At 49.4% G+C, this 25,630-nt stretch overlaps 2 protein-coding genes across 6 annotated transcripts in view; both read right to left on the reverse strand.

The window, feature by feature from the left end:
- Positions 1-12,810, reverse strand: part of LOC143824261 (maestro heat-like repeat-containing protein family member 2A) — a 30,866-nt gene extending 18,056 nt beyond the window's left edge. For 3 of the 4 annotated variants that reach the window (XM_077311342.1, XM_077311341.1, XM_077311344.1), the window contains exons 1-19: positions 12,469-12,810; positions 11,338-11,428; positions 10,677-10,819; positions 10,311-10,436; positions 10,015-10,180; positions 9,383-9,481; positions 8,593-8,744; positions 8,267-8,407; positions 7,274-7,366; positions 6,505-6,589; positions 5,837-5,950; positions 5,467-5,540; positions 4,878-4,997; positions 3,997-4,107; positions 3,436-3,568; positions 2,896-2,936; positions 1,945-2,086; positions 1,059-1,111; positions 866-973 (exon numbers count right to left, since the gene is read on the reverse strand). In XM_077311342.1, coding sequence (XP_077167457.1) covers positions 866-973; positions 1,059-1,111; positions 1,945-2,086; positions 2,896-2,936; positions 3,436-3,568; positions 3,997-4,107; positions 4,878-4,997; positions 5,467-5,540; positions 5,837-5,950; positions 6,505-6,589; positions 7,274-7,366; positions 8,267-8,407; positions 8,593-8,744; positions 9,383-9,481; positions 10,015-10,180; positions 10,311-10,436; positions 10,677-10,819; positions 11,338-11,368 — 1,932 coding nt within the window. In that variant the 5' untranslated portion in view covers positions 11,369-11,428; positions 12,469-12,810. Of the gene's footprint in view, positions 1-865; positions 974-1,058; positions 1,112-1,944; positions 2,087-2,895; positions 2,937-3,435; positions 3,569-3,996; positions 4,108-4,877; positions 4,998-5,466; positions 5,541-5,836; positions 5,951-6,504; positions 6,590-7,273; positions 7,367-8,266; positions 8,408-8,592; positions 8,745-9,382; positions 9,482-10,014; positions 10,181-10,310; positions 10,503-10,676; positions 10,820-11,337; positions 11,429-12,468 lie in introns of those variants that run through there. The other variant, XM_077311343.1, reaches the window with a different exon arrangement.
- Positions 12,811-12,953: 143 nt separating this feature from the next.
- MKS1 (MKS transition zone complex subunit 1) lies at positions 12,954-25,415 on the reverse strand. 2 transcript variants are annotated; one of them, XM_077311345.1, is made up of 18 exons: positions 25,148-25,415; positions 23,569-23,687; positions 22,954-23,021; positions 22,576-22,731; positions 21,970-22,067; positions 21,684-21,812; positions 21,091-21,195; positions 20,789-20,897; positions 20,371-20,427; positions 19,539-19,581; positions 18,908-18,970; positions 18,087-18,157; positions 17,336-17,405; positions 16,554-16,664; positions 16,169-16,302; positions 15,906-15,988; positions 15,045-15,142; positions 12,954-14,103 (listed from the first exon to the last, which is right to left on the reverse strand). In XM_077311345.1, the coding sequence occupies exons 1-18, from the start codon at positions 25,225-25,227 to the stop codon at positions 14,015-14,017; spliced, it is 1,683 nt and encodes a 560-aa protein (XP_077167460.1). In that variant the 5' UTR covers positions 25,228-25,415; the 3' UTR covers positions 12,954-14,014. The 2 variants fall into 2 exon arrangements, with proteins under 2 accessions (XP_077167460.1, XP_077167461.1); XM_077311346.1 differs by having other exon boundaries at positions 16,554-16,661; positions 25,148-25,413.
- Positions 25,416-25,630: the final 215 nt, after the last annotated feature.

Here is a 25,630-nt window from a genome sequence, read left to right on the forward strand (position 1 = left end):
TTGCATGTGGGGGAGTGGGGAATCGAACCTGGCATGCCAGATTAGAAGTCCGCACTCCTAACCACTACACCAAACTGGCTCGCAACACCAAGCCCAACAAAACCAAGTTGATGGAGTCATATCTGCGCAATTGATAGGTTTTTTGAGGCCTATCCTTAGTTTCACAACGTTGTCACACCCCGCCACCCATCCGCGCGCTGTATTTATTTATCATATTTTTGGGTTAGTTGTTGGTTGGTTTCCCTGTAAAGTGTCGAAGCAATTTTGTATTTTAAGATTAGATAACCGTAAGATCCAGAGTTAAACACAGCAAGATAAGAGATGAGGATTATATATATATATATTATTATCTGTATCTGTTTTCTGTTCCCTGTAAACCGCCCTGAGCCTTCGGGAGAGGGCGGTATATAAATATAAATAAATAAATAAAATTGTAACTATTACATATGCCCCCTCAAAAAAACAAAACAAACAAACAAACAAAAACAGCACTGTATAAGTGGAATCAATTCTGCAGATTACATCTACATGCAAAATCTTGTTTTTTTTTTAACTCAGCGGATTTTTACCCCATCAAACTCATTCAGATTACCTTCCCGCTATAGCAGTGCTGGTATTATCAGTCATGGGTTCATCCAGTTGAGATTGGACCCACTGGAGAAAAGGACTAACGTTTCTTGATCAAAATAACAGGTTTGTTCGGTCAGTTCAAAGTTCCACAGAGTCCTGCATCCTTTCATATAATAATAATGAGGGGGTAAGCCTGGCCGTTCCTACTAGGAAACAACGGGGTGTAAACTCTGAGTAGCTGGGAAGAGAGGTGCTGTTGATCCAAGGAAACCATCAACTCCCTTTCTACACTCACCTTCTCTGCAGAGGAGCTGGGGTAATGGTTCATTTGCTTGGCCAATTCCTGTCCCAGGTCCAGGTTCCAGCCTCCCTCCTGGCTCCTGTGTAAGGATTTCTTTAGGAACTGCGGAGGTGTCAGGAAAATGGGATTTTACCATCCACAAAGTTTCCCAGGGATCACCCAGGCCAGGTCATGCCTCCTGCATTACCTCCAGTAGCCTCTGCTCCCATGCAGCCTGCTCCAGGGTATGTTTGCTGTGTCCTTCAGGGGAGAGCACAGGATTAGCCACTGCCCAGAAAGGAGAAGCCCTGCTGACATGAGGGCCTAGCTGAAAACATCTCAGTCACTGATCTCCCATTCGTAGCTTATGGAACTGAGGGTGTCGTTATCCATGAGCACACAGGAAGGTAAAGGTATCCCCTGTGCAAGCACTGAGTCATGTCTGACCCTTGGGGTGATGCCCTCCAGCGTTTTCATGGTAGACTCAATATGAGGTGGTTTGCCAGTGCCTTCCCCAGTCATTACCGTTTTACCCCCCAGCAAGCTGGGTACTCATTTTACCGACCTCGGAAGGATGGAAGGCTGAGTCAACCTTGAGCTGGCTGCTGGGAACGAACTCCCAGCCTCATGGGCAGAGCTTTCAGACTGCATGTCTGCTGCCTTACCACTCTGCGCCACAAGAGGCTCTTGAGCACGCAGGAAAGCAATGGCCAAATGGGATGGCCAACTGGTGGCCCAGGAGTCATATATGGCTATCTTCCAAGTCACCTGCAGTGAGGCATGGCCAGGATTTCCTAGGAATGGTGTGGGGGAGGACGACCCCATCCCACGTGCACCCCCATAGCTAACATGAAAGGAAGCTTTATTTGCACTTTTTCATTTACCCGTTTTGTGAGTCCTGTTTTGAAGGGTCACAAACGGCCAGGAGGCCGTCAGAATGCAAAAAAAGGAGTGCAAAACCATAACAAATATGCAAATATATACCCCCATAATAAATCTATTGATTCATAAATGTTCCAAATTCAAGTTCTCAAAAAGGAGACAGACCGAGTAGCTCTGAAAAACAGGGACCAGCAGGCCCCCTTCTGCCTCACCTTCCAGAAGGTGGACCATGCCTGGGATCTCCACCCACCACTGCTCAGCTACATCCTTGTAGATCTCTGGGCGCAAAACCTGGAGCAGCAGCAGCACCGCAAGCCCTCGGCCCGATCCTTCAAAGGGGGAAACCGCCAGGCCCTGCCAGTGAGCAACAGGGATGTGAGTGGGGGAAATTTCACCAGACAGAGGACGGCTGGTTTTTAATACCCAACTTCTCACTAGCTGAAGGAGCCCCAAAGCAGTTTACAAAAACTTTTCCTTTTCCTGCGAGGTAGGTGAGGCTGAGAGCACTCTACGAGAACTGCCCTGCAAGAGCAGCTCTAAGAGAACTGCGACAAGCCTAAGATCACCCTGTTGGCTGCATGGGGAAGAGCAGAGAATCAAACCCAATTCTCCATATTAAAGTCCAGTGCTCTTTAGTTACATCATGCAGGTTCTCAGAGAGCATAAGCGAGCCAGTTGTCCCAATGGAGAGCTGGGGGGCAGGCCAGAGCTCTGAGCTTCTGTACCTTCTAGAACAGGGGTAGTCAACCTCTGGTCCTCCAGATGTTCATGGACTACAATTCCCATGAGCCCCTGCCAGCAAATGCTGGCAGGGGCTCATGGGAATTGTAGTCCATGAACATCTGGAGAACCAGAGGTTGACTACCCCTGTTCTAGAAGATCCACTAAAAAGATGAGTTCCCTCTCTAAATTTCCCTCCACCGGTCCCTCAACTAGGCTACCTGACACCCAATTGTCCTTTACTGTTGCTATTACCCCTTCAGTTGTTCAAGATTACCCATATGTTGTGCTGTGAACTGTTTATCTTTCATGTTCACACTGTTCACTGTTCTATGTACCTTTCCCACCCCCGCTGGTTATGTGCACACCGCCCCGAGACGTCACAGCAAGGGGTGGTATATATGAATAAATGAAATAAATAAATGCACACTCTTTGCACTTACCAGGAGCCGGGCCAGCAACTCCTGGGGAGTTGGTGAATTCACTGGGTAGAATGAGGGGAGTGAGAGAGAGAGAGCGCCATTAAACCAGTATTGAAGGTAGCTGCCTAGTTTGTACCATGTTCCAACTGCACTTATCCAGGGATCCCACAGGCACACAGTGAGCCTAAGCAAGGAGCGCATCATTTCTGGGAGGTATGCAGCACCTAGCACACCTTTGGGTCTTTATATCTATGAAAGTTTGCAAACTTAAATGGACTATGGGGAATGATAGAGGACAGGAAGGCCTGGAGGATCATTGTCCATGGGGTCGCGATGGGTCAGACACGACTTCGCATCTAACAACAACAATCTATGAAAGATGAGCAGTTTAATAGCCACAAAGGGAACTGAGCTGACACCTTGATGCATCCCAAGATCTCCCACAAAACTACCAAGTATCCTCCTGGGACAGGTGGCACACTTTGCCAGTGGGCACCCCTAAGACAACTGCTGCTTGATAAGCGAACCTGATGGAAAAGCATCAGGCCCAATGGCACCCACCTGCCTCCAAGCCGTCTTGAAGCACCCTCCGCATCCGCTGCTTAGCCAGCAGCCTCAAGATGTGGCACAGAGATGCGGCAGAGCCAGTGAAATGGGGCTGCATCAGGTAGGCGAGCATCTTGGCCCATAATTCCTGTAGGGAAGAGGCGGGGAGTCAAGGGCCAGGAGTCAGCTCTCTTGCACACACTTTTTCCACTGCCCCTAAAACTGCTGTGACTTCAGTGATCGTTCTGGTGTTCCCCAGACCTATATTTACATTTTTAGACCACTGTCTTAGTCTTACTAAAGATTTCATTTTGGACTAGACTGAGAGCCGGCGTGGTGTAATGGCTAAGAGTAGCAGATTCTAATCTGGAGAACCAGGTTGGATTCCCCATTCGTCTCCCCGCAGCAGACACCCTGTGAGGCAATTGGGGCTGAGGGAGCTCTGAGAGAACTGTGATCGGCCCAATGTCACCAGCTAGCTACAGGTGGAAGTGGGGAATCAAACCTGGTTCTCCACATTAGAGATTGGTCCTCTTAACCAGTAGCTCTCTGAATCCCCACCCCTGGGGTCCTCACCTGGCTGGTTCCTCTCTCTGAAGCAGCGGCCACCTGGAGGGCATCCATGCTGGCTGTCTGGATCGCCTTCTCCTCCAGCCCACCCAAAGGGAGGCTCATCCTGGAGTGGCCCTGAAAGAGACAAACAGAGCAGCAGTGTGCATACTGCAGCACAAGGCCACCCTCCGGCAGCTGGTTGTCGTTGGCCAGCCAGTTTGGTGTAGTGGTTAGGAATGAGGACTTCTGATCTGGTGAGCCGGGTTCGATTCTGCACTCCCCCACATGCAGCCAGCTGGGTGACCTTGGGCTCATCACAACCCTGATAAAGCTGTTCTGACCAAGCAGTGGTCTCAGCCTTACCCACCTCACAGGGTGTCTGTTGTGGGGAGAGGAAAGGGAAGGCGACTGTAAGCCTCTTTGAGACTCCTTCGGGTAGAGAAAAAGCAGCATATAAGAACCAACTCAGCTTCTTTTATTGGAAAAATCTCATTCTAGAACAGGGGTGTCCAACCACTGGCTCTCCAGATGTCCATGGACTACCATTACCCTAAGCCCCTGCCAACTACCCAGGCTGGCAGGGTCTCATGGTAATGGTAGTCCCTGAACATCTGGAGTTTGGCTGCCCCTGGCATATTGTAAGGGAGAAGAAGTAAGATCTTGCACTCGTTGAATTAGGAGGGTTGGAGCATTCCAATGGGATTGCACGTTCCAAGACTGTGACTTCTCCCCCACTCCAGTCCCCAATCCCAAGGCTCTGATGCCAAGAACCTGGCCTGCTCTTACCAGTTGGTGCAGTATGAATGACCCGTCAGTCCAAAACTTAGCAGAGAAGAAAATACGAAAACAAAATCATTACCTAGTCACCTGCTTTGGCTTGGTTAACCACCTAGCCAGTTTCTTACCAGCTGGTGAGCAGAGATGGCCAGCTGCAGGGAGATGTAGTTCAAGGGCCAGCCCTCCACTCTCTCAAGGTAGCCAGCCTGCAGCAGCTTGCCTATGGCCTGGAGCACTGCAAAACGGACCTAAGAGGAACAGGGACCAAAAAGCAAACCAGTGCGGGGCTGTGGTGAGTGTCAAATGGGGATCTGGGAGACCACACATCCGTCCCTCTTCTGCCATGAAGCTCAGATCCTTGGAAGTTTCCCATCCAAATATGATTGTATATAAATTGGTTTTTTTTCCGGGGTTTCTCAGTTCAGTTCTGCCTCTTGTCCCACCATGCCGATCTCGCTCTTTTCTGCTGCTCCAGACAGACAAATGCTCTATCTCGATCTCCCCCGCAAAGATGCTGTGTGGATGGCGCCCACCCGGCCAAGCTGCTTGCCCTGCCGTGACCCCTGTGAAAGGGTCGTTCGACCCCCAAAGGGTTCCCGACCCCCAGGTTGAGAACCACTGGTCTAGAGCTAGCTTCTAAAGCAGACTGTTCTTGCTGGCCTCCAGGATGCAGACCCATTTCCCCCAGCCTTGCTCTTGACCTCTCTGGACTCTTACCCTGATGCTGTCATCACCCAGCACCGCCTTGATGGCCTTGACACACAGCTGCCTCCTGCTCCAGAGCTCAGGCACTGAAAGGCACAAGGCACAGGCTGCTGGAGAACATCTGTGCTGCTCCCGGATCCCCTACCCCTTGGGAAGTGCCCGCTCTTTATGTCAAAGGTTCCAAACCAGGATCAAAACCTGAAGAGAAGGGGGGCCTTTCTGGCACCACTTGAAGCAGAGCCAAAAACAAGCTAATGTGAAAGATACCTTCATCTGTACAACTTGCATTTTAAGGACTTAATCAACTTGCTGCCTATTATATCTCAGCAATTCCAAGCAACAGCCCCGGAAGGCAGTTCAGTATGATTATCGTGGGTCTTACGCTGGGCAACGATGATTCTGGATAGCAGTCCCAGCAACGTGACACGCGCTTCTGCGTGGCTTTCTTCCAGCTGCACCTGGAGAAATCCCAGCAGCTCCAAGGGGTGGGAACGGGCTGTGGGGAGGGAAAGACACCGAAGCTGCAGGGAGCACGTCTACAATCAGAGATGGATTTATGCACAAACTACTGTTTAGGATCTCGGATTGTAAGACTCCTCTCTCTCTCTCTATTTTTTTAAATTGCTAAATGTATCTGATAAAATAAACGCACAGTTCTTTGGCAGTAAAACTGCCAGGTCTCCCTGGTCCACTAGCAGGGGATGGAGGGTAGGGGTTCCAGATCCAAGCAAGGAAACTCTCAGGGATTTGGAGATGGAGCCAGATTAGGAGAGGGACCTCAGTGGAGTTCAAGGCCATGGTGCCCAACCTCCAAAAGAGCAATTTTCTCCAGGGACACTAATCTCTGGAGATGAGCTATAATTCTGGGAGATCTCCAGGCCCCACCTAGAGGCTGGCATCCCTATTACATAATACTATGGGGCTTCTTCAACTTGACACTGCTTAGGGCCTTGGCATGTCTTAATATGCCCCCCCCCAAGTGTCATTTCCTGTTCCCTTCTCAAACAGCAAGAAAGTCCAGGCCCAGTCAGGTATTTGTTCTCTTCATACCCAGTTGCAAGAAGTTATGAGCAATTTCAGCCTGGTTTCCTCTTTCATGTTGACCAGGATGCTGTGTCTCTCCCCTGGCACAGACCTAAGCAAAAAAGAAGGATGTCAAACGTGGGCCTTATGGTTAATAGTGGCAGCTTCTAATCTGGTGAGACGGGTTTGATTCCGCTCTCCTCCACACGCAGCCAGCAGGTTGGCCTTGGGCTAGTCACAGTCCTGATAGAGCTGTTCTCATAGAGCAGTCTTATTAGAGCTCTCCCAGCCCCACCTCCCTCACAAGGTGCCTGTTGTCAGGAGAGGAAGGGAAGGCGATTGGAAGCTGCTTTGAGATTCCTTCGGCCAGTGAAAAGTGGGGTTAAAGCCCAACTCTTCTTCTTTTGCCTGCAGAGATCTGTGAGGGAGGATCTGGCCCACTGAAGAGAATGTGCTGCAACATTCCCTTCAAATGAATATCCATTAAATATGCCTCCCCAAAATGGGTTTTCCCACCACCTAATCTCTAGATCACAAACTGGAGTTCAGCAGACTGAAGGTTTAAGCCTTAGCAGGGGATTTTGTGCATTGGAGTGCAAAAGAGGATGCTGGATTGGGCCCCATAGCGGCAGGGGCACCCATGGAGCAGGTAGCATTAGGAGCGCTGGCCCCCTTACCTTGTCTGGTGGCTCTCCAGGGCAATCGGTTGGCTGCCATACAAGACTGGCAGCTGGGCTCAATGGAACACTGGCCTGATCCCACACAGCACTTCTTATATTCTTATGGCCGGGCTTACCTGTTGGGTTAGAACTCGAGCCAGGGGCTCCACATGCCTCCGGGGAATATGACTGTTATTCACAAGAGAAGCCTCCAATATCTGGCTCAAAATCTGTAGCAAGCACCAGAGAATTATTATTTTATGACAAGAAATGTCTGAGATACAATTGGGGTTGTGTGTGTGTGTGTGTGTGTGTGTGTGTGTGTGTGTTGTAGCAAGGGTGTGGGCATGGAGGGATTGGCGGGATGACTTGAAGGACCAAAGGCAGAAGAAGCTAAAAGTGGAACAAACTCACTGGAGCATGAAGGAATAAACCCTCAGGGAAGCATTGACCAAAGGATCATCTCCTTTCCTATGTCCCTTTGGGCCAACTATGGTCATCAGGCAACACATGTGCAGGCTACCCCACCACTTAAGATGGCCCGTCTAGGATCCACCAGAGCTCAGGCCTTTTTCTTCGACCCCCCAGCTCAGTGGACAGGAATTCCTGAAGAGGCAAGAGCCCCCAGAAATCTCCAGGCAGTGCTCCAAGGCCTGCCTGTTTGCTAGGGCTTTTGGGGGGACAGGGGGTTGGGGGGACGGGCATCTTTCAAGGGGGGGATTTGGGGTTTATCTAATTCACTTTTGGTTTTAACTGGGGAGGTTTCAATTATTACGCCAAGCCACCCTGAGCCAAGAAGAATGAGGATGGATGGATGGATGGATGGATGGATGGATGGATGGATGGATGGATGGGTGGGTGGGTGGGTGGAAGGAAGGAAGGAAGGAAGGAAGGAAGGAAGGAAGGAAGGAAGGAAGGAAGACAACACATTGATCTGAGGGCATTAAGGGGCAGATTCATGGATTGCTCCAAACAGGTGACTGGCTGAATCTAAGGAGAGGTTCGCTTTCAAATGCATGGGTCCCTAGGCTGCGAGTTTATATGGGGTAGCCTATAAATTTATAATAAAAAATAAATAAGAATCTGCTGAATTTGTGCAGTGGGCAACAGCAGCTTTCACATCTGCTCACCTTTGTGACCTGCAAGGGCTCAACGTTGCTCTCATACTGTGCCACAAGCAGAGTGAGATCGCCGTGAATCTGAGCCTGGAACTCCTTGGTCAGCAGGATGCTCAGCATGGGGCCCAGCACCCTCACGATGGCCAGCTTGACCTGCCAGCAAGGACAGAAAAGGGTGGCAGAGGGGAAGGGAGAAGTGATCGCTTTATAGCCCGAGACGTTGCCCATTTAAGAAGTGTTTATTTCACTCTCTCCTTTCAGGGATCACCAGTAGACAGCCCAGCCGCTCTACACATGCTCCCAGAAAGGATCAGGCCTGGCTGGTTTTGGCATCTTACCTGGGCATCGCTCCCCGGCAGCCAGTTGCGGGTGATGCAGGTGTAGAGCGGGAGCAGGTAGGTGGCAAACTGCTGGACACTGAGGCGAGGGTGTGAGCTCCTCTCCCAGGTCCGCAAGTAGATCCGAATCGCCCCACATATCTGCTCCAGAGCTTGGTAGGGCAAGGAGGAGGAGGAGAGACAAAGGACAATCCTAGTTAGGATCAGACACAAATTCTGCTTCTGCATGGAAAGAAATTGGATGAGACAGCTCTCCTATTGTCTATAAAGGCCCTTGAACAGAAGGAGAGACAATCCCAGAATTGACTTTGCTCCAGGAGCCATGTGGAGAGGGGAGGTGAGATGCTGTGTACTTTCCAGCCCACATTCCGATACTCAAACCTCTCATGGGCGCTACAAGAGGTAACGGTAAATGTAAAGGTATCCCCTGTGCAAGCACCGGGTCATGTCTGACCCTTGGGGTGACGCCCTCCAGCGTTTTCATGGCAGACTCAATACGGGGTGGTTTGCCAGTGCCTTCCCCAGTCATTACCGTTTACCCCCCAACAAGCTGGGTACTCATTTTACCGACCTCGGAAGGATGGAAGGCTGAGTCAACCTTGAGCCGGCTGCTGGGATCGAACTCCCAGCCTCATGGGCAGAGCTTTCAGACTGCGTGTCTGCTGCCTTACCACTCTGCGCCACAAGAGGAGCATTTGCCATTTCCCCTCCAGACAGCAAAACTTGCCAAGCTGCTCAGTAGCGGCTTGGGGCCTTTCTCCATCCCAGGCTTGATCTTGGCAAGACTCACCCATGCAGAGGGCCTGGCGCTGCCTGCCGTCTTCCATCCAGCGCATGGTGGTTTGCAGGGTGGTCAGGGTGATGCCCAGGTAGGGGACACAGCCATGCACTGTAAAAAAACGAAAGCCGGGCAGGCAATGGATGTAGGAAGAGAGCGGCCAGTGATGTATCAGGAACGGGACTCTTTCTCCTGGCCCTAGCAAAGGCAAGAGCCTTATGCAAAAGCAGACAGAGAGGCCCCTCATCTGTGAAAGAAGCCACTTGGGTTCTCAGACGCTGGGGCAGCCCCTTGTATTCTGGTGGTGGAAAGTCCTGTTGAGTTGCAGCCGATTTCCAGCAACCTGAGCTTCCCAGGCAAGAGATGTTCTAGTGCGGTGGGCCATCGCTTACCTCTGTCTAGCAACCCTGGACTGCCTTCATGGCCTCCCATCCAACTACTAACCTAACCCTGCTGAGCTTTCAGGACCTGGTGAAATCAGGGTAGCTGGACCAGCCGGCTCAGGGCCTTTGTATTCAGGATCGCTTTCCGACATGCCAGCGGGTAGACCGCAAGGAGACTGCCCAGAGCCGGTCTCGCTAGGGGAGTTGGGGAGGGGTAGGGAAAGAGCAGCCCCCGGCTGTTCCCTGCCCCTCCCTTTCTACCGTTGTCGGCGGCCATCTTGCCCAGGGTGTGGAGGAGGAACTCGTCGGGCGGCACGAAGGGCTTGAGCTGCCTCTGAAGCTCTGTCATGGTGGGGTTGAAGTGGCGGCGGGCCAGGGTGGCCAAGGTGCTGCTGGCGGCCACCTGGAGCTCACGGGGGACCCCTTGCTGGAAAAGAAGGCAGGGGTCACTTCAAGCCACAGGGCAGGGGAGGCCTTGCTTCCACTGGCCACGCCTTAGAAATGCAAAAGAGCCACAAGCAGGAAACGCTTCCGCCTGCTGCCTGCTGCCCCCTCACCGCTGGAGATGCTCTCAGCTGCTCGGAGGCCACAAGGATGAAGTCCTGCACGGGCTCCACCTCCAGGCCGTGTTCCAGCATGGCCTGGAGGCTGTGGTACACCGCCACCTTCTGCCAGGCTGATACCTGTAAAGAAGGGCAGACTCCTGAGTGGAGCCCCTGGTTCCCAGCCAGCCTCATGCACTGGGCCAAGACGGGATACCCGCCATCTTCTCACGAAGGTCCATGAGGTGCCAGAACATCTGTGGAACATGATGGGGATTCTCCTAACTTCAATCTGTGCCACCACCAGCTGGCAACCCGAAGCAGGAGGGGAGATGGACTGGGTGAGGGCGAACAGGACAGAAGAGGAGCGAGCTTCCTTACTTCATCTTGCCGGAGTGTCACCATGAGGACTGGCATCACGGCCGCCGGCTGGATGCGGGCTGCTTGCAAGATATGAAGGACCACTTCTTTTTGGTCTGCGGGCTCTGGTAGCTGCAGGAGGTGGTTTATGGAGCAGAGGAGGCCTGGGTGGGAGAGGAAGGCCACTGCCCATTAAGGAGATAAGCGTAAGGCTTAACCAAAGTTCCATGGAGAAGCTTTCCAGCCCACGCCATTGAAGTTGTAAGGTGGAACTCTCTCAAGGGTCTAGTCCTCATGGACTATAAGAAGAGGCTTGAAAGTCTCTGAGCAACATCTGCTGATATTGCCACATTGGACACACACTGTTCAGAGGGGACTTCCGGCACCAATTCCCTGGTCCTGGAAATTGGGGGGGGGGAGTTAAGCTGTACAGCTGTCTGAGTCATACACCCCCGTTTGTTGGGGCTCTAAGTACCCCAACAAAAAATGTAGCAACCGCAGGTGTGATCTCAGGGTAATGATCATTTAATAGATATTGGAATGTACTTTCCTTATTTACAAGACCTTTGGAATGTCATAAAGCAAACAGGAGTTCTTTACGGGGAACTTCATGAAGCTGGCAGTCTAGAACGATGTGTCCAGTTGTATCTGGGGTGCTTACAGAACAGAAATGTAATCTTACTTCCACTGGATGGTGCGTCTTCATCAGCCATGTTCTCATGTTGCTTCTGTTCTGTGCCCTTTGTCCAGCTGTGAGACTGTCAGCAGTGGCCCTGGGGAGGAATTTACACCTTGCATTCACCCTCCCCAGCTCCGCAGTCTACCACATTGCAGACTTATTGATTTTTCAAATTCGTCTCGGCGTTGGAAGGGACTGCCAGGCTCAGCTGGTCTAGCCCCCAGCCAATGTGGGAACCACAACGTTAATCTCCCTGACCAGTAGGTAACCGATCCATACTTTAAAAACTGTCAGGGGATTTTTTAGAAATGTACTTCCTATGCAATCCCCACACCCCTTCCCCCCCAAGATCTTCCTAGGAGGAAAAAAAATTTCAAGGCTTTTCCACTAGCAGGCAGTTTTGTTTAAAGAATCCAGATGCCTGCTTTTGTTCTCTCTCTCTCACACACACACACATTCACGCTCTGCTCAAGAAAGGTCAGGCTCCCAAGAAATTTCTCCAAGAGCACACAGTGAGTGTGCAACAACATCATTAACCTCTCTGGAGAGCGCACTAGAGCTACGCTAGGGTAGAAGCAGCCAGCAATCCTCGATAGGAGCTGTAGCCTGCCAGTCAGAGGCATCTGTGCAAAGAATCTGGGTTTAAATGGGTTTAAACTACAAGTACAACGATATAGGCTAGATATCAGGAAAAAAATTCTCACAGTCAGAGTAGTTCAGCAGTGGAATAGGCTGCCTAAGGAGGTGGTGAGCTCCCCCTCACTGGCAGTCTTCAAGCAAAGGTTGGATACACACTTTTCTTGGATGCTTTAGGATGCTTTGGGCTGATCCTGTGTTGGACTAGATGGCCTATATGGCCCCTTCCAACTCTATGATTCTATGATTCTATGAACTGGGATCTTCTTTCCAGAATAGGGTCTTCCTTGCTTAGGGCAGCTAAGAGCACAGCTAATGCTAGTTGTAGTCCTTGACCACCTGCATGAACCAATGAAGTACCTGCTTGTGCATGCTGTGGGAGATTCAAGCTGAAGCATCTCAGACTAATTATTTGCATTACAGCAACCTGTTTCCATTTGGGAAACCTCAGATTAAAGAACAAGGACATTGTTGGTTAAGTGAGGCCTCAGGTCTCACCTCAATTAAGCCCCAGGGATCATATCATCGGAGAGAGAGGCAGGAGGTGGCCAGCAGTGCTTAGAATGTGCCGAGGAGACAAAGGCAGAGAGATCCTGCAGCTTAGAATGCTCTGTGACATCACCAGGAAGGAGAGGGCAACTGGACCAAGCTGTACTAAGTCACTTCCTTGAACATCGGGCAACTTTCAAGTGAGGTGGACACGGGAATGTGAGATGTGTCCCAGAAGGGAGATTTTCTCAGGACACCCCGAGAGAACAAGCTGTAGAGACCGCAGGGAGCAGAAGCACCAATGCTCCCGATCCCAGAAATGAGACCTGTCAGGGTAGTGAGTTTGTCTGGCCCCATTTTCTGGCCTGTGTTGAGATCCTGTGTCCAGTCTGGGGTGAAGGAGCCATACTAAAGGGAGGTGAGCCAGAAGGACAATGACAATTGCGAGTTTGTCGACAGTAGTCCTGGAGGGACTTTGCTTATTAAACACAAACTTTTCTGATTATGTACAAACATATGTATTGTTTCCTTTGATATTGAATAATAAATTTAAAGTGTTCTTTTTTAAAAAGAGACATGTTACTTGAAACAACTAAAAGGACTCTGGTGAAATCTTGCACTTTCAATCTGTTCTTTTGCTATGAACAAACCCATAGATCCATTTAGGGAGAAAATATTATGTGAAAGTATTCCTTGTCCCTTGTTGACATCACAATAATAATCAACGGCGCTTAACTCAGAATATATATAACATATAAGCCCTCTTTTCCGAACACTACGCCCAGTCCCTTTGCTACGCCATCAGCTTAAAGGCTCATCCAAACAAGATCACCCTGATTCCATCTCCAGGAGAAGTTCAGATGTGGCGGAACTCCGAGAATGTCCAAGCCCTGCTCAGAAAGCAGCTGGCTTGGATGTCAAGATGGCCAACGAAAAGAGCGGAATCCCAACATAAAGAACTCAAGTCCAACAAAAAATTGGTCTGGGACAGGAAAACAAGGAAGCAGCTGGTGAGGGTCCCACTAGTTGGATGTGAGAAGGTCCAGGGTTTCACACAGGCTTCATGGCAGTCTTTGGGTTGCTAAACGCACTTTATGGCAGTTTGGAAGTCACCTTCTTGATGGTTGCTGTGGCCTGATTGGAATTCTAGAAGACCTTTTGAGGTTCAATCACAGCACCTAACCTTACCCATGTGCCCTGATGCCATCGCAGTCTTAGGTTTTGCAGAGACTGCAAAGTTTAAGATGAGGGATGACTGATGCCACGCTCTGAGGGAGGGCGGTGGAGGAGGAGGACTTGTATCCATTCTGTGAAGAAGGAATTCTTCCAGCTTTTTGCCATGGCAGGAGTCAGGCCTAGATAAAGACTGGTTGTTTCCCTGAGATGCGTTCTGACCTCAGGCTCCTCCATGAGATCATCTGGACACAGAGGTCTGCTACCACCTGGGTCTGAGATCAGCTCAGCCACTAGGAATCTTGTCGACACGGAGAATGAGCATCTCTCAAGTTTCTCCTCCCAGACTGAGGCCCTGAGAAGAGGCTGGGACACATGGAAGTCAAACCTTTGTAGTGGAAGTACTGATCAAGTCCTGGGGGAGACTCTCTCGGGCTTCCTGCATCCGTCGTCGAGCCCGCTGGAATGCCTCTGCAATCAAGCAGATTTTTTGCAGGGGTCAAGCAAGAGATTCAGACTGGGTCATCCCCCCCCCCCTGCTGAGACTTAGGGCCAGGGAAAACACCCCAATCTGGACCAGGTGGGAAGCAGCCTCTACTTAGGGCTCTATATGTTCGGCATTTGGAACCTAACTCCTATAGGGTCAAAGGTTCAAATTGGATGATGTTATCGGAATACATTTGTACCCAGTTTCCAAATTGTTTGGGCTTCTGTTAGCCAAGGAAGAAAGAGGCAGACAAAGGAGCACCAAAGCCTCACTACTACTTTAGCCTCTGAAAATCTTGCTCAGCCACTCCAACACCTCCCCCCACTTCAGTATGACCACAAGGCTTCCAAACTTCTCTACACAAACACAAAGGACTACAACTTTTTTTAAAAAGTGTGTATCAAATTCTTCCTAAAAGCAGCATATACGGTTCTCTTCAAATGTTTTTCACAGCTAAGAGCATTTAAATATATAATTGCTTTAACCAGAAGAATGGCAGTAGCTTAGCAGACAGCATAAAGTTATGGGTTGAAACCCAGATAAGGAGAGTAGTGTAATGGTGGTCACATATTCCCTAACCTTTCCTTAAAAAAAAAAAAAATTAATATTCAAACATATGCACCCTTATCAGGGAGGCATAAATGGTCCGTAACAATTCCCATAACTATCTCTGTGACATTTTTACACAGTCCTTTTTCCAAAGAGCTCGGGACGGCATCGGGTTCTCTTCTATGTGTTTGGCCCTCCTAACAACCCTGCGAGGTAGGTTTGGCTGAGATGAAGGTCACACAGTTGAGCTTTGTGGCTGAACCCCCAGTCTCTCTGCTCTTAGTCCAATATTGACTATTGGGCATTAGGACTTTTGGGGCAGGGAAAACTGGAGGGTGTTTTCAGTGCGATGCATCTGTAGCAGCCAACACCTCACCTAGGACACCGTAGAGGGAGCCCTGCTGGCTGAAACCACCCAGCCGGTCCAGGACACTCTGCATGCGCTTCTTCATACAGCTGGACTCCAGGAAAGCCCTACCAAGAAAGAATTCCCAGATCAGAAATGGAATTTCAATTTTTTCCGTAATTGCTTCAAAATACAAATTTGCGGAGAGGAAATGCTCTGTGTGCAGAGACCGTGTACCAGACGCTGAAGACAAACAAGCTCATGTCTCACTTGTAAAGCATTTGTTAGGAAAAGGAATGCCAGACCAGATAAATCTTTGGTCTGATTCAGCACAATTTTGCTGATGATTTAACACATAAAGAATGCCTAATTTATCTAACTTTTGTACCAGCCAGTGGTCAGAAGAATTTAGAGAACTGGAATCTCTAATGATATAACCCTGTGTCATCCCTCATTCCTCCCCCCACAACTACAAATTTCCATGTAATGCTTGTTCTCCCCACTTAAGGTAGCCTGCCTGGAATCAGCTAGAAAAATAAGTATGTGCTGTTAAGTCACAGGTGACTAAAGGTGACCCCTATAGAGTGAGGTGGCCAAATTGTGGCTCTCCAGATGTCCAGCTGCTAGCAGGGGCTCATGGGAATTGTAGTCCATGGACATTTGGAGAGCCACAGTTTGGCCACCCTTACATTGAGTTTTCAAAGACAGAGTACAGTATCAAAAAATAACCAAGCATGGTATTGAAAATTAAGTGAATAGACTGACATTCTGGCATCCCCCCCCCCGCCCAAAACAAATTCTTAAATGTGAACGCAGAGAAGAAGTGGGTTCCCATCGCCCTACCTGAGAGTGTTCTGATTTCCCCCCTCTCCTGTTGAGGACACCACTTACTTGGACTGCTGCAGGCAGTTCAGCCTGAAAGTGACGCTGCCTGTCGTCTCCGTGCGGAAGCCAAACCGGCTCAGGCGGTCGCCCTGCCGGAGAAGCATTGGATCATTACAGCAACCCTAAAAACTTTCTGTCCCCTGCCCACACTTCCCCTGCAGCTTGCCCAGGTTCTTCCTCCAGTTGTGCAATGGGACATCCCCTCCTGACATATATAGAGGGCAGAGAGAGAGAGAAGACCCCATCACCCCACAGTTGCACAGACTCGCCTGGAAGGTGCTGGGCACCCTGGTGTAAGTCAAGTCCTCAAGTTCTGGAGACCCCCCAATGAAAAACCGCCGCAGTTCTGAGACGGTGCCGGGCTCCACTGGACGCCAAGTGGAAGCAGTCAAGGTATGAGTCCCTATGGGGCAGATATGGAAAAGACCGCCAGATTCAGAGGGGATAGTCACATAGCAGAAAGGGGACCTGTAAAATCTGCTTTAAAATGTGTCTACTGTAATTCTATCCACCTTTATGAATCCAAGAGAGTGTTTTTAATTCCAAACATGTTGCAGCATATAAAGTAGAGGTAATGCCAGTTGATGGACCGCACCCTCCCCATGCCAATACCAGATTGCAAATGTGCCACAGAGGCACACTCTAGCTTTTTACCTGGTGTGACTGGCAGCGTCACAAACCCGTAGCCTTCGACACGATACCTCTGCCAGAAGTCCAAGGAGAGGACCTCGAAATAGAGCGTGGGCCATTGGAGGAGAGAGCCTGCTAGAGAGAGGAAGATGTGGGAATCCGGGCCTTTTATCACTCGTTCTCTGGCCTTTCTTTTGGTGAAGACAGACGTATGGAGGGTGATGCTGGGGCATGGCCCTCCATCACACCAGCCGGAAGATTTTTGATGTTGCAGGTGAAAACCCTAAATTTATTTATTTATGCTCCTGGAGTGGTTTAAATGTGTTGGAATATGCAAGAGCGGAATATAAAGGGTGTCCTGCAGGGGACATCGGAGGAGATGTATATTTAGCATAGATAGGACAGGAACTCCCTGATGATTTTCAAATTATCTCCTCCAGTGTCCTGATTTCCTCACCAAGAGGCTTCCTGCTTTTTGAGCTCTCTTCCCCCATGCTTGCCTCCAGAACAGCCATTGATCAGAACAATTGACTGCAAACAATAGCTACATAGATGGTTATTTCTCTCCTTTTTCTAGACATACTTGTTTCTTTTCATAAATAGAACTGTGCTATTCTTTAAGCTTCGCTCTCTCTGCTTCACTCTCTCTGCATTTTCCAACTCTGCCAACAGACTGAACCCTGTGCTTCAGAGCCATCCATCTGTCATGGTGATACCCATAATCTGTTGCCTGACTCAGCTGCCTCATGCCCCAGGGCAACCCCCATCATCTACACACACTGCAGGTGCAATGCCCGATGACTCACCTTCCAACTCATCCTCTTGGGTAAAGAAGACCTCCAGGGTGAAAGGGAAGGAGAAAAAGGCCACCATGTCCTGAGAGTGAAAAGGCCAAAGTCAGCTTCCAAACAGGGCAGGAGGAAACAAAATGACCTGGCGTCTGCTCCCATGGGGGTCATAGGAGCCTTCTGCCTTGCAGTTGAGGAGCTCCAGCACTGAGCTACAGTCCCATCTCAACTGATAAGGGAGAGGTTCACCAGTAGATGTCTACCACAATTGCTAAAGGTAACCCACCATATTCAGGAAAAGTTCCCCAGCTTTTCTCAGCTGATCTGTTCATAATTATTGTTAATTGTTTTTATCGAGGCATTTGGTCTCCCCTCCCCCTTCCAATTGCTTATTTCGGTTTTCAGCTATTTGACACAAGGTGCTTTGAACTCACAGAGATAAGTATTTATATTTTAATCATATTTACTGAGTCAGTGGACTGGGGAAATATAGCTGCTCTGAAAACTGAAGTGGACCAGATCTCCCAGCCACTGGCCACAACCATCTCAACTGTTGTCAGTAAGATTGCTATTGTCTCTTTCAGTTCATTTAACTTCCAGTTTAAGACACAACAAAATATCTTCACTTCAGGGGCCTCATATCCTCTTATTTACTCAACACAAAATAAAACCACCTTGCAAATCATTTTCACGAAGAACTGTAAATATTTGTTTGAGTTCCCATAGGAAATGCAGGGGGGAGACCCAGTATGGATGTACACACCCTTACCCTGCCAAGGGCCTTGGTAGCACAGGTCTGTGTCACTCCAGATAGCTGTTGGGATGGGGGGCATGACCAGCCTACAAGAGAGAAGCAGAAGAGTTAGCTCTGCAGGGAAGGGGAACAGGAAGCAAGAACTGATGCTGGGCTAGAACAGGGAGGACCTCAGCCGTGTACCGCATGCTGAATGCTTGGCAATATAAACTGAAGCCAGTAAAGGCAGCTCCCTCCCATTCCCAAGTATTTTATTCGCTAACAACATGGGGCACTGACAAGAATGGAAGTCCAATCAGGAGGGGTGAGTAGCGCTGCATTTGACAATAAAAAGGACATGGCATATAAACCTCATCCCCAGACTATGCCCCCAGACTATGCCCCCAGTTGATGGAGCTTCAACAGATACACAATGAAAGCAGATGCAGAAGGTGGATGAGTTGTGGAAGTGTGCTGTGTGTAGCAATGGTAACATCAAACAAATTCCTGGTGGGGTGATCGTATCGGTGTTGCTCCCAGGCAGATCTCGGAGGGGATCTGACACCAGGTAAACAGTGCCTCCAAGCACAAAGCCAGAGCCCAGAAGAAGGTAGAAAGAAGCATTTTTATGGGTCTCTGAAGCTGAGAGCTGCAAAGCCCAGCTCTGCTGGCACGAGTAGCCCCAATTCACTGCTGCAATTTGACAAGGTGGCTTCAAGAACAACATGACAGTGCTCCACAAAGTACCACAAAAGTTCCCTGGACTTCTGTTGCTGAGGAACATCTCTATGTGGTATGCATCATGCCAAAATCACCCAGTCCCCACCCATCCCAAACTCCATTTTTTGTTTACTCACGGCTGGGCAGCTCCAGGAAAAAGTGGACATAGAGATTGTTGTACTCGTAGCCCTGGGCTGAAACTAAGAGAAAGAGGCAGTGATATATCACATCCACTCTAGGCTTCCCTGCCAGAAAGTGCAGAGGTTGAGCTCTTCACCAAAGCACACCCCACCCTCTTCCACCAGATCAGAGCGGCACTCAGCCTGCACAGCTGCTGAAAATTGCATCCACCCCTCCCCCCCAAAAAAGAGCATGAAATGGCTAATTTTCTCTTGGCCTTCACATGCACACAATCAAGCAACTACAATTAGCCTCCATTAAATGGGGTAAGGCCTGGCCAGAAGCAAAGGAATGCCAAATAAAGAGAGTATCCCCCTTCCCAAGGAGTTACAAGGAGCAGCAGACAGAATGGAGGAACCTGTGCCTTAAGCTCTTACACTTGCTCTAGCTGTCCTTGAGCATCCAATTTATGGACTCGAGTTTCCTCCACTATCAGTCCAGCCTCCAGGGGCAGCCCTCCAACAGACTTCAGTTGAGAGAGCTCTTTAACATCTCTGGGACTTCTCTAACAGTGTGTGCGTGCTGGGGGAGGGTGAGGGAGAATCAGCAAGGGAGGCAGCAAGGCAGACACTCTGAAGAGTCTCTTACCGATTTCACCATTAACGAAGAGTCGCAGAGACCCAGGAAGAGTCTGCAACAGCAAACAAAGAGATGTCAGAGATGGGTCCCTCCAGAACAGAGAGACCTTGTCCTGTTAAGGCATGCCCCGGACGCTTCTCACGTGCAAAAGGCAGCCCTTGTATGCTCTCAGAACCTTTCCATAAAATGTTGCACACATTCCCAGCCTGCGGCCTGGACAGAAGGCTCATCCATGGAGTCTGGATGCTTGGACTTGCCATTCCTTAATTTTGGCTGTGCACTGTACTTTGAGGTTTAATCTTTTGGCCTATGGCATGATCCTGCTGCTCATTTATAATTTACCGCATTCTGGATAAAGCTCATTTGATATTATTATTATTAATTTGATTCATTTCCCGCCACTCCCTAGCAGGATCGTGGTGGTTAACTACAGTCTTAAAAACCCCATAAAAATTCCCATTAAAAGACTCAGAGATTCCCACATAGAAAAAAAAACCCTTCCTCATACTGTACAGCCCATCCTTGCCTATTCCTCTTCTTATCAAAGGCCTTCTGATGGATACTGAGAGAGCAACTGAATTTGAATACCTCTTTGAACAAACTGCATGAATTCCACCGATCTGCACCACACACAGGAGTCTTATTCTTGACGTGGCTTTCAACAGTGATATATGCATGGTTTCCAAATTCAGCTGGCCAGTGCTCTCCACTGGGATGTGAACCAGCTTTTGCACCTGGCAGCACAAGCGGCAGGGCCGACTCATGACCTCTGCCCTCCAAAAAACAGCTACCTTTTACACACACACACACACACACACACACACACAAAAGAGTCACTCACCATCTCAAAGTCAGAGCCCACAAGCCCTTGGAGGTATTCTTTGTGCCGACTGTACAACTAAAGGAAAAAGTAAGCACTAGCTCCAGCAAGCATCTGAGGACATGGAGATCAAAACACAGCAGATGCCCCCCCCCCCCACCTGCTCCACACACACGCTTCTTCTCTAGTGCAGCTACAAGATATCTGCAGAGCAAAATGGGAAACTCTCTGGCTGGATCTTGGGCAAATCATAGAGTTGGTCAACAGATCAGGGGTGGTAAGAACATGTATGGCTTCACCAAAGTTTCAATGTGCTCCTGACACCCAACAAGGTGGCCAGACCCTGTCGTCCCCTCCACAGGTCCTAGGCTGCAATGGCACCCTGCCTGCCCCCTGAACCCCATCCATGCACTCACAAGCCACAAGAGGTGACCCTTACATCCTTGAAGACACGCTGCTCTCGCTCCTCCTCCTCCTGCTGCACCAGGGCCGAGGCGTTCTCCAGAGTGTACTTCCACAACTCCCGCTTTTCGCCTTCCAGCTCAATCCTTCACAGCCCCAAACACCAAAACGTGAGACTCTGATAATGTGGACAAGGCAAAAGAGCCCAGTCCTCACTCTCCAGTCCTCACTCTCTTTGGAGGAGGGCAGCAACTGCGCTCTTCAGCACCTGCAAGCTATCTCCATCCACACCCATCCCAAAGACTAACTGGCTTGGGATTTGGGGCTCATTCTACTCACCGGTAAGCCCCTTTTGTGCCGGTGAAATCTGGCTTGACTGAGATGACACCATTGCTATCCACCTTGATTGTGCAAAGTACGTGCTCGCGGTCCCCATGGCCGAGTCTGTGGGAATACTGGTGTGGAATCTCAAACTGTCACTTACTCAGAAAAAAAACCTATGTTTAGGATATATTGACCAGGCCAGGATACACTTGCTTCGCCCACCTGGCTCTGGCTTCCCTCCTTGACAGGTCCTTGTGCAAGGGACAAATTCCCCAAATGTTGGCTTGGGATGGGAAATCCCAGAAACAGAAGCTGAATTATTGAACTGGTCAAGCTCAGCTGTCAATTTCTGACGAATACTGAGGGAGTGATTGAATTTGACAACCACAAAACATGTGGGAGAGCGGTGCACATGTGCATGCAAAAGAAAGCTTCTATCAGCTGGTTATTTAGAGCAGGGGTAGTCAACCTGTGGTCCTCCAGAGGTTCATGGACTACAATTCCCATGAGCCCCTGCCAGCGCGCTGGCTGGGGCTCATGGGAATTGTAGTCCATGAACCTCTGGAGGACCACAGGTTGACTACCCCTGATTTAGAGCACCGACTTACTTGTCCTGAGGTCCCAAGTCTGCCATTATGTACATGGTCTGCACAGGAGTGTTGATGACGTGGTTGTTCTTGATGAACTCTTCAGAGGGCTCCCAGGTGATGATGCGGGACTTGAAGGCACTGCCTTCCCTACAGGAGAGCATTGCTCACAATTCAGCAGGAAGTGTGAGGTGAGTTAGTGAGTGAGTGAGTGAAAAGCAGACAGATTGGATGGATTCCCGTACAGTGAGCCCAAAACCATAAGGAACCATAAATTAGCAAAGGTATTTGTGACAATTCTGCTCACATTGGCTTACGCTCCTGCCTTCTCCTTCTCACGTTGGCCATCCTCTCTGCCAAGTACGAAGGCGTTTCCTGGGCAGACGTGGTCACCCGCTTGCAGTGCTGGAACATACAGAGATGGGCTGCTAGTTTCCTGCTGCATGTGTGCATGTAAAACAGACCCCATGCTGATCTCGTCTGTCCTCCATAGTGAGACCTACAGGAAATCCTCCAGCTACCAAAAGGTTCTAGGGGAAATGATGGAGATACTACAGACCAGGTGTGTTGGCAGAGGCTCCTCTCTGCTCTCCCTGCCTCATCCTACTTTTAAAAAAGAGGAGCCATTCGCTTGCATAAGAATATTGGGCCTCTTATATGAATATGGTTCCCCAAGCAGAGTTAAACTCAGCCACAGACTTTCCAAAAGCTGTCACTTTTATTGTTTCATCTAGAAACAGTCCAACTCTTGTGCCTGCTACACAAACAGTAAAAATAAAAATGTGTTCACAGCCTTGAAAAACTTGGTTCTGAATTATTTCCCTGCTCCACTGCTCCTCGCCTGCCTAAAAATCCTTACCCTTCCCGCCCCCCAACCTTAGCAAAGGGAATCAGTGGAGTTCCCTACACGCACCTCCTCCATGTTGGTGAAGCGGTCGTGGTCTGTGTAAGTGAAGATTCGACAGTTCTTCCTTCCCCCGGACTTCTCCAGCTTCCGGATGTCCTGGTGGTACTGCCGGTCCAGCGGGCTCTGGCAAGCAGACTCATTCTGGTATAGATCCACCTCAAACTGAGCACAGGACAGAACACCCTGGATGCTGCAAAGAATGCTAAGAGCAGGGCTGGAATAATTGTGGCTTTACAAGAGCCAAACACGGATAATATAGACTGAGCTAAAATCACCTAACAGGAAAACAATAGCTTTCAGAAAGTAACTTTCCCTCCAGGTAAATTTCACATGTTTAATTTGAACCAAGCTTGAAAGGGGAGGGACACATCGGTGTCAACTCACCTGGCTGAAGAGTTTCTCTTGCCAGCCAATCACGGCCTCCTCTTCCTCCTCTTCCGGATGGTACCCACCTGAAATACGTACCGACAGACATCATTTCCCATAGATCTGTTTGCAATAGTCTGGTCAACCATCAACCTTCTGGACTGTTGTCCTTCTGGAACTTGTTTGTAATTATATGAGAAGATGGAGAAGAAAGGGAATCAAAAGAAAGCCCAGAAGACGAAGGAACCAGGGAGGAACTCATGCTCCTTATGACAATTTCCCATGACTCCCTAACAAGACCCCTTGAGAGCTGGAAAATCCTGGTCCTAGTTTATTTCTGGATACAAGGGATTCAGGACGCCCTGGATGCTGGGCACGACCACCCACTCTTGATATCAGTCACCAACAAGCAGAGGAGCACATTTGTGAATATATTGGAGGAATGAGCAAGCCCTTGTGCTGGGACCCTGTAACTGGGTACTGCTTCTCTGTCCCTAGATGAACAATAAGAAGGGAATGGATGGGTTAGTTGTTTTGGTATTCTGGTTGCCGGTTAGCAAATCAAGAGTTGAACCTGACCTCCCAAGGTCATCATTTTAAGGAAGTAACCTAAGAAATCAGCCAAGAACCCACTTGCAGTGTTGTGAGAGCCAAGAGTGGCCAAGCCAATGAGTTGTTGGCCTGGCTGGCAGGAGGGCTGGTGGAGCTGCTGCAACAGGAGGCTGGTAGAAGTCACTCGCTGGAGACAAACCCTGTAGGGGAGAAACAAAGAAAGCAGAACTGCTGAAATATCTAGATCAGTGGTAGTCAACCTGTGGTCCTCCAGATGTCCATGGACTACAATTCCCATGAGCCCCTGCCAGCAAATGGGCCAGAACCAGCCCGTCCAGGGCTGTGAACAACTGATCATTTCCTTTATTGCCAGACGACAGAATCTGTGCATTACATCCCTGTCTACTGACCCAGTGCTAATGAGTTATGGGCAGTGGAAGTGGGAGGGTGAGCATTAAGGAGATGCTTTGAGGAAATACTGTGTTAATGTTTAAAGCATGTTTAAACATTAAAGTAAAATATAATATTATAATTGGGTTTGCCTGTGTCCTTTATAAAGCTTGTGTCTCCTGAACCAGGCATGACATTTTATGGCATACATGGGCTGGCCCAACAAAGTGAAATGGCAGATCCAGCCCTTGTAACAAATGAGTTTGACCCCTCCGATCTAAATTCAAGTCTAATAGCATCCTAGAGACCAACACGATTTTGGGGGAATAAGCTTTCAAGACTCAAAGCTGCCATCATCAGAGATAAATTGGAATGGAAATCTCTAAGGTCTTATATCCCAGTCAGAAAGTGGGAGGGCTCTGGGAGGGGTGTTGCAAAGAAGGAACACAGGATGCAAAGGTCCAATGCACAGAGTAGAAATGCTTAGGTGCAGAAAATTAGCATCTGTAATGAGATAAGAATTGTATTTTTAATTATTCATTTATTAGAACTAGTGGCAATCTAAATGTCACTTGGTTTGTATTTATTGATCACAGATATTTGTCCCTAATGTAGGTATTTAGGGATCCTTCTGTGCTCTTTATTTTCCTACCATCTCCTTATTTTTGCGTGTAGAATTTTGAAGCTACCGCAACAACGGTAACACAGTGAAAATATCAAAACCCAAACATAAACCCACTACATATCTAAGGCCAATAACACAGCTGTAGATGCTAACAGTATCAGTGCAAATTTATGAATCAAAAAACCACCCATTCACATTCAACACACAAATACAATCAACAACGAACTGCATTTGGCATTTGTCGCTCTAATTGCACATTCACTGTCGATTGCATTTGCGCGTTGCACATGAACGGGTTTTGATATATACATTTGCGTTGGCCCCGTTAGCATCTACGACTATATCATTAGCCTTGTACACAGAGTGGCTTTTTGTTTGGCTTTTGAAAGGGAAAAGGAATTCGCGGGGAATTCTCTTTTTAAGGGAACCAGCTAATTTGTTACCATCACACACACAGACACACGCTTGTTTTCCTCCACCCACGACTCCTTGGTTGCCTTTCACGGAAATGAAATCGACATTTTACTGCAATGCCTTTCACTGAGATGAAATCGACATGCCGCCGATAAACGGAACGGGCCCGTCAGCAGGCCCGAATTGGAGGAGGAACGAAGAAAATGGAGCAAACGCCGACGGGGCTCTGACCTGACCCGGAGGTTGCAAATGGGGTCCCGAGAACGATAGACCGCCCCACCGGTGTCTTCATTCCAGGCGGGGTGCGCCATTCTGCAGCGGGGGCAAAATCTACCGCGGGCGCAGCGTCGGCGGTAGGCCGCGTTTCCATGGTCACCAGAAATGGCGTCCGTCCGCTGCCACGTGACCCGGAAGCTTCGCCTCAAGCCGGCCCGGCGCAAAGCGAAGGTTCGTCGCCCAACCTGGGCCGAATTCCGCCGCCGCCCCCAGGTCGTCTCCGTGCTCCGGGGCAGACTCGCACGAATAGGTGCCAGAGCTCCTCCATGGATATTTAGGGAAGGGGGGGGGAGACCCCGGGCCAGGGGTAGCCAAACGGTGGCTCTCCAGATGTGGAAGCAGAGGCTCATGGGAATCGTAGTCCATGGAGAACTGGAGAGCCACCATCTCTCCCCCCCCCCTTTGCGGCCTAGGGCAGGGCCCTCTTTCTGTCTTCTC

Source organism: Paroedura picta, chromosome 15 (assembly GCF_049243985.1).
Source record: "Paroedura picta isolate Pp20150507F chromosome 15, Ppicta_v3.0, whole genome shotgun sequence".
In the NCBI taxonomy this organism is placed as follows: domain Eukaryota; kingdom Metazoa; phylum Chordata; class Lepidosauria; order Squamata; family Gekkonidae; genus Paroedura; species Paroedura picta.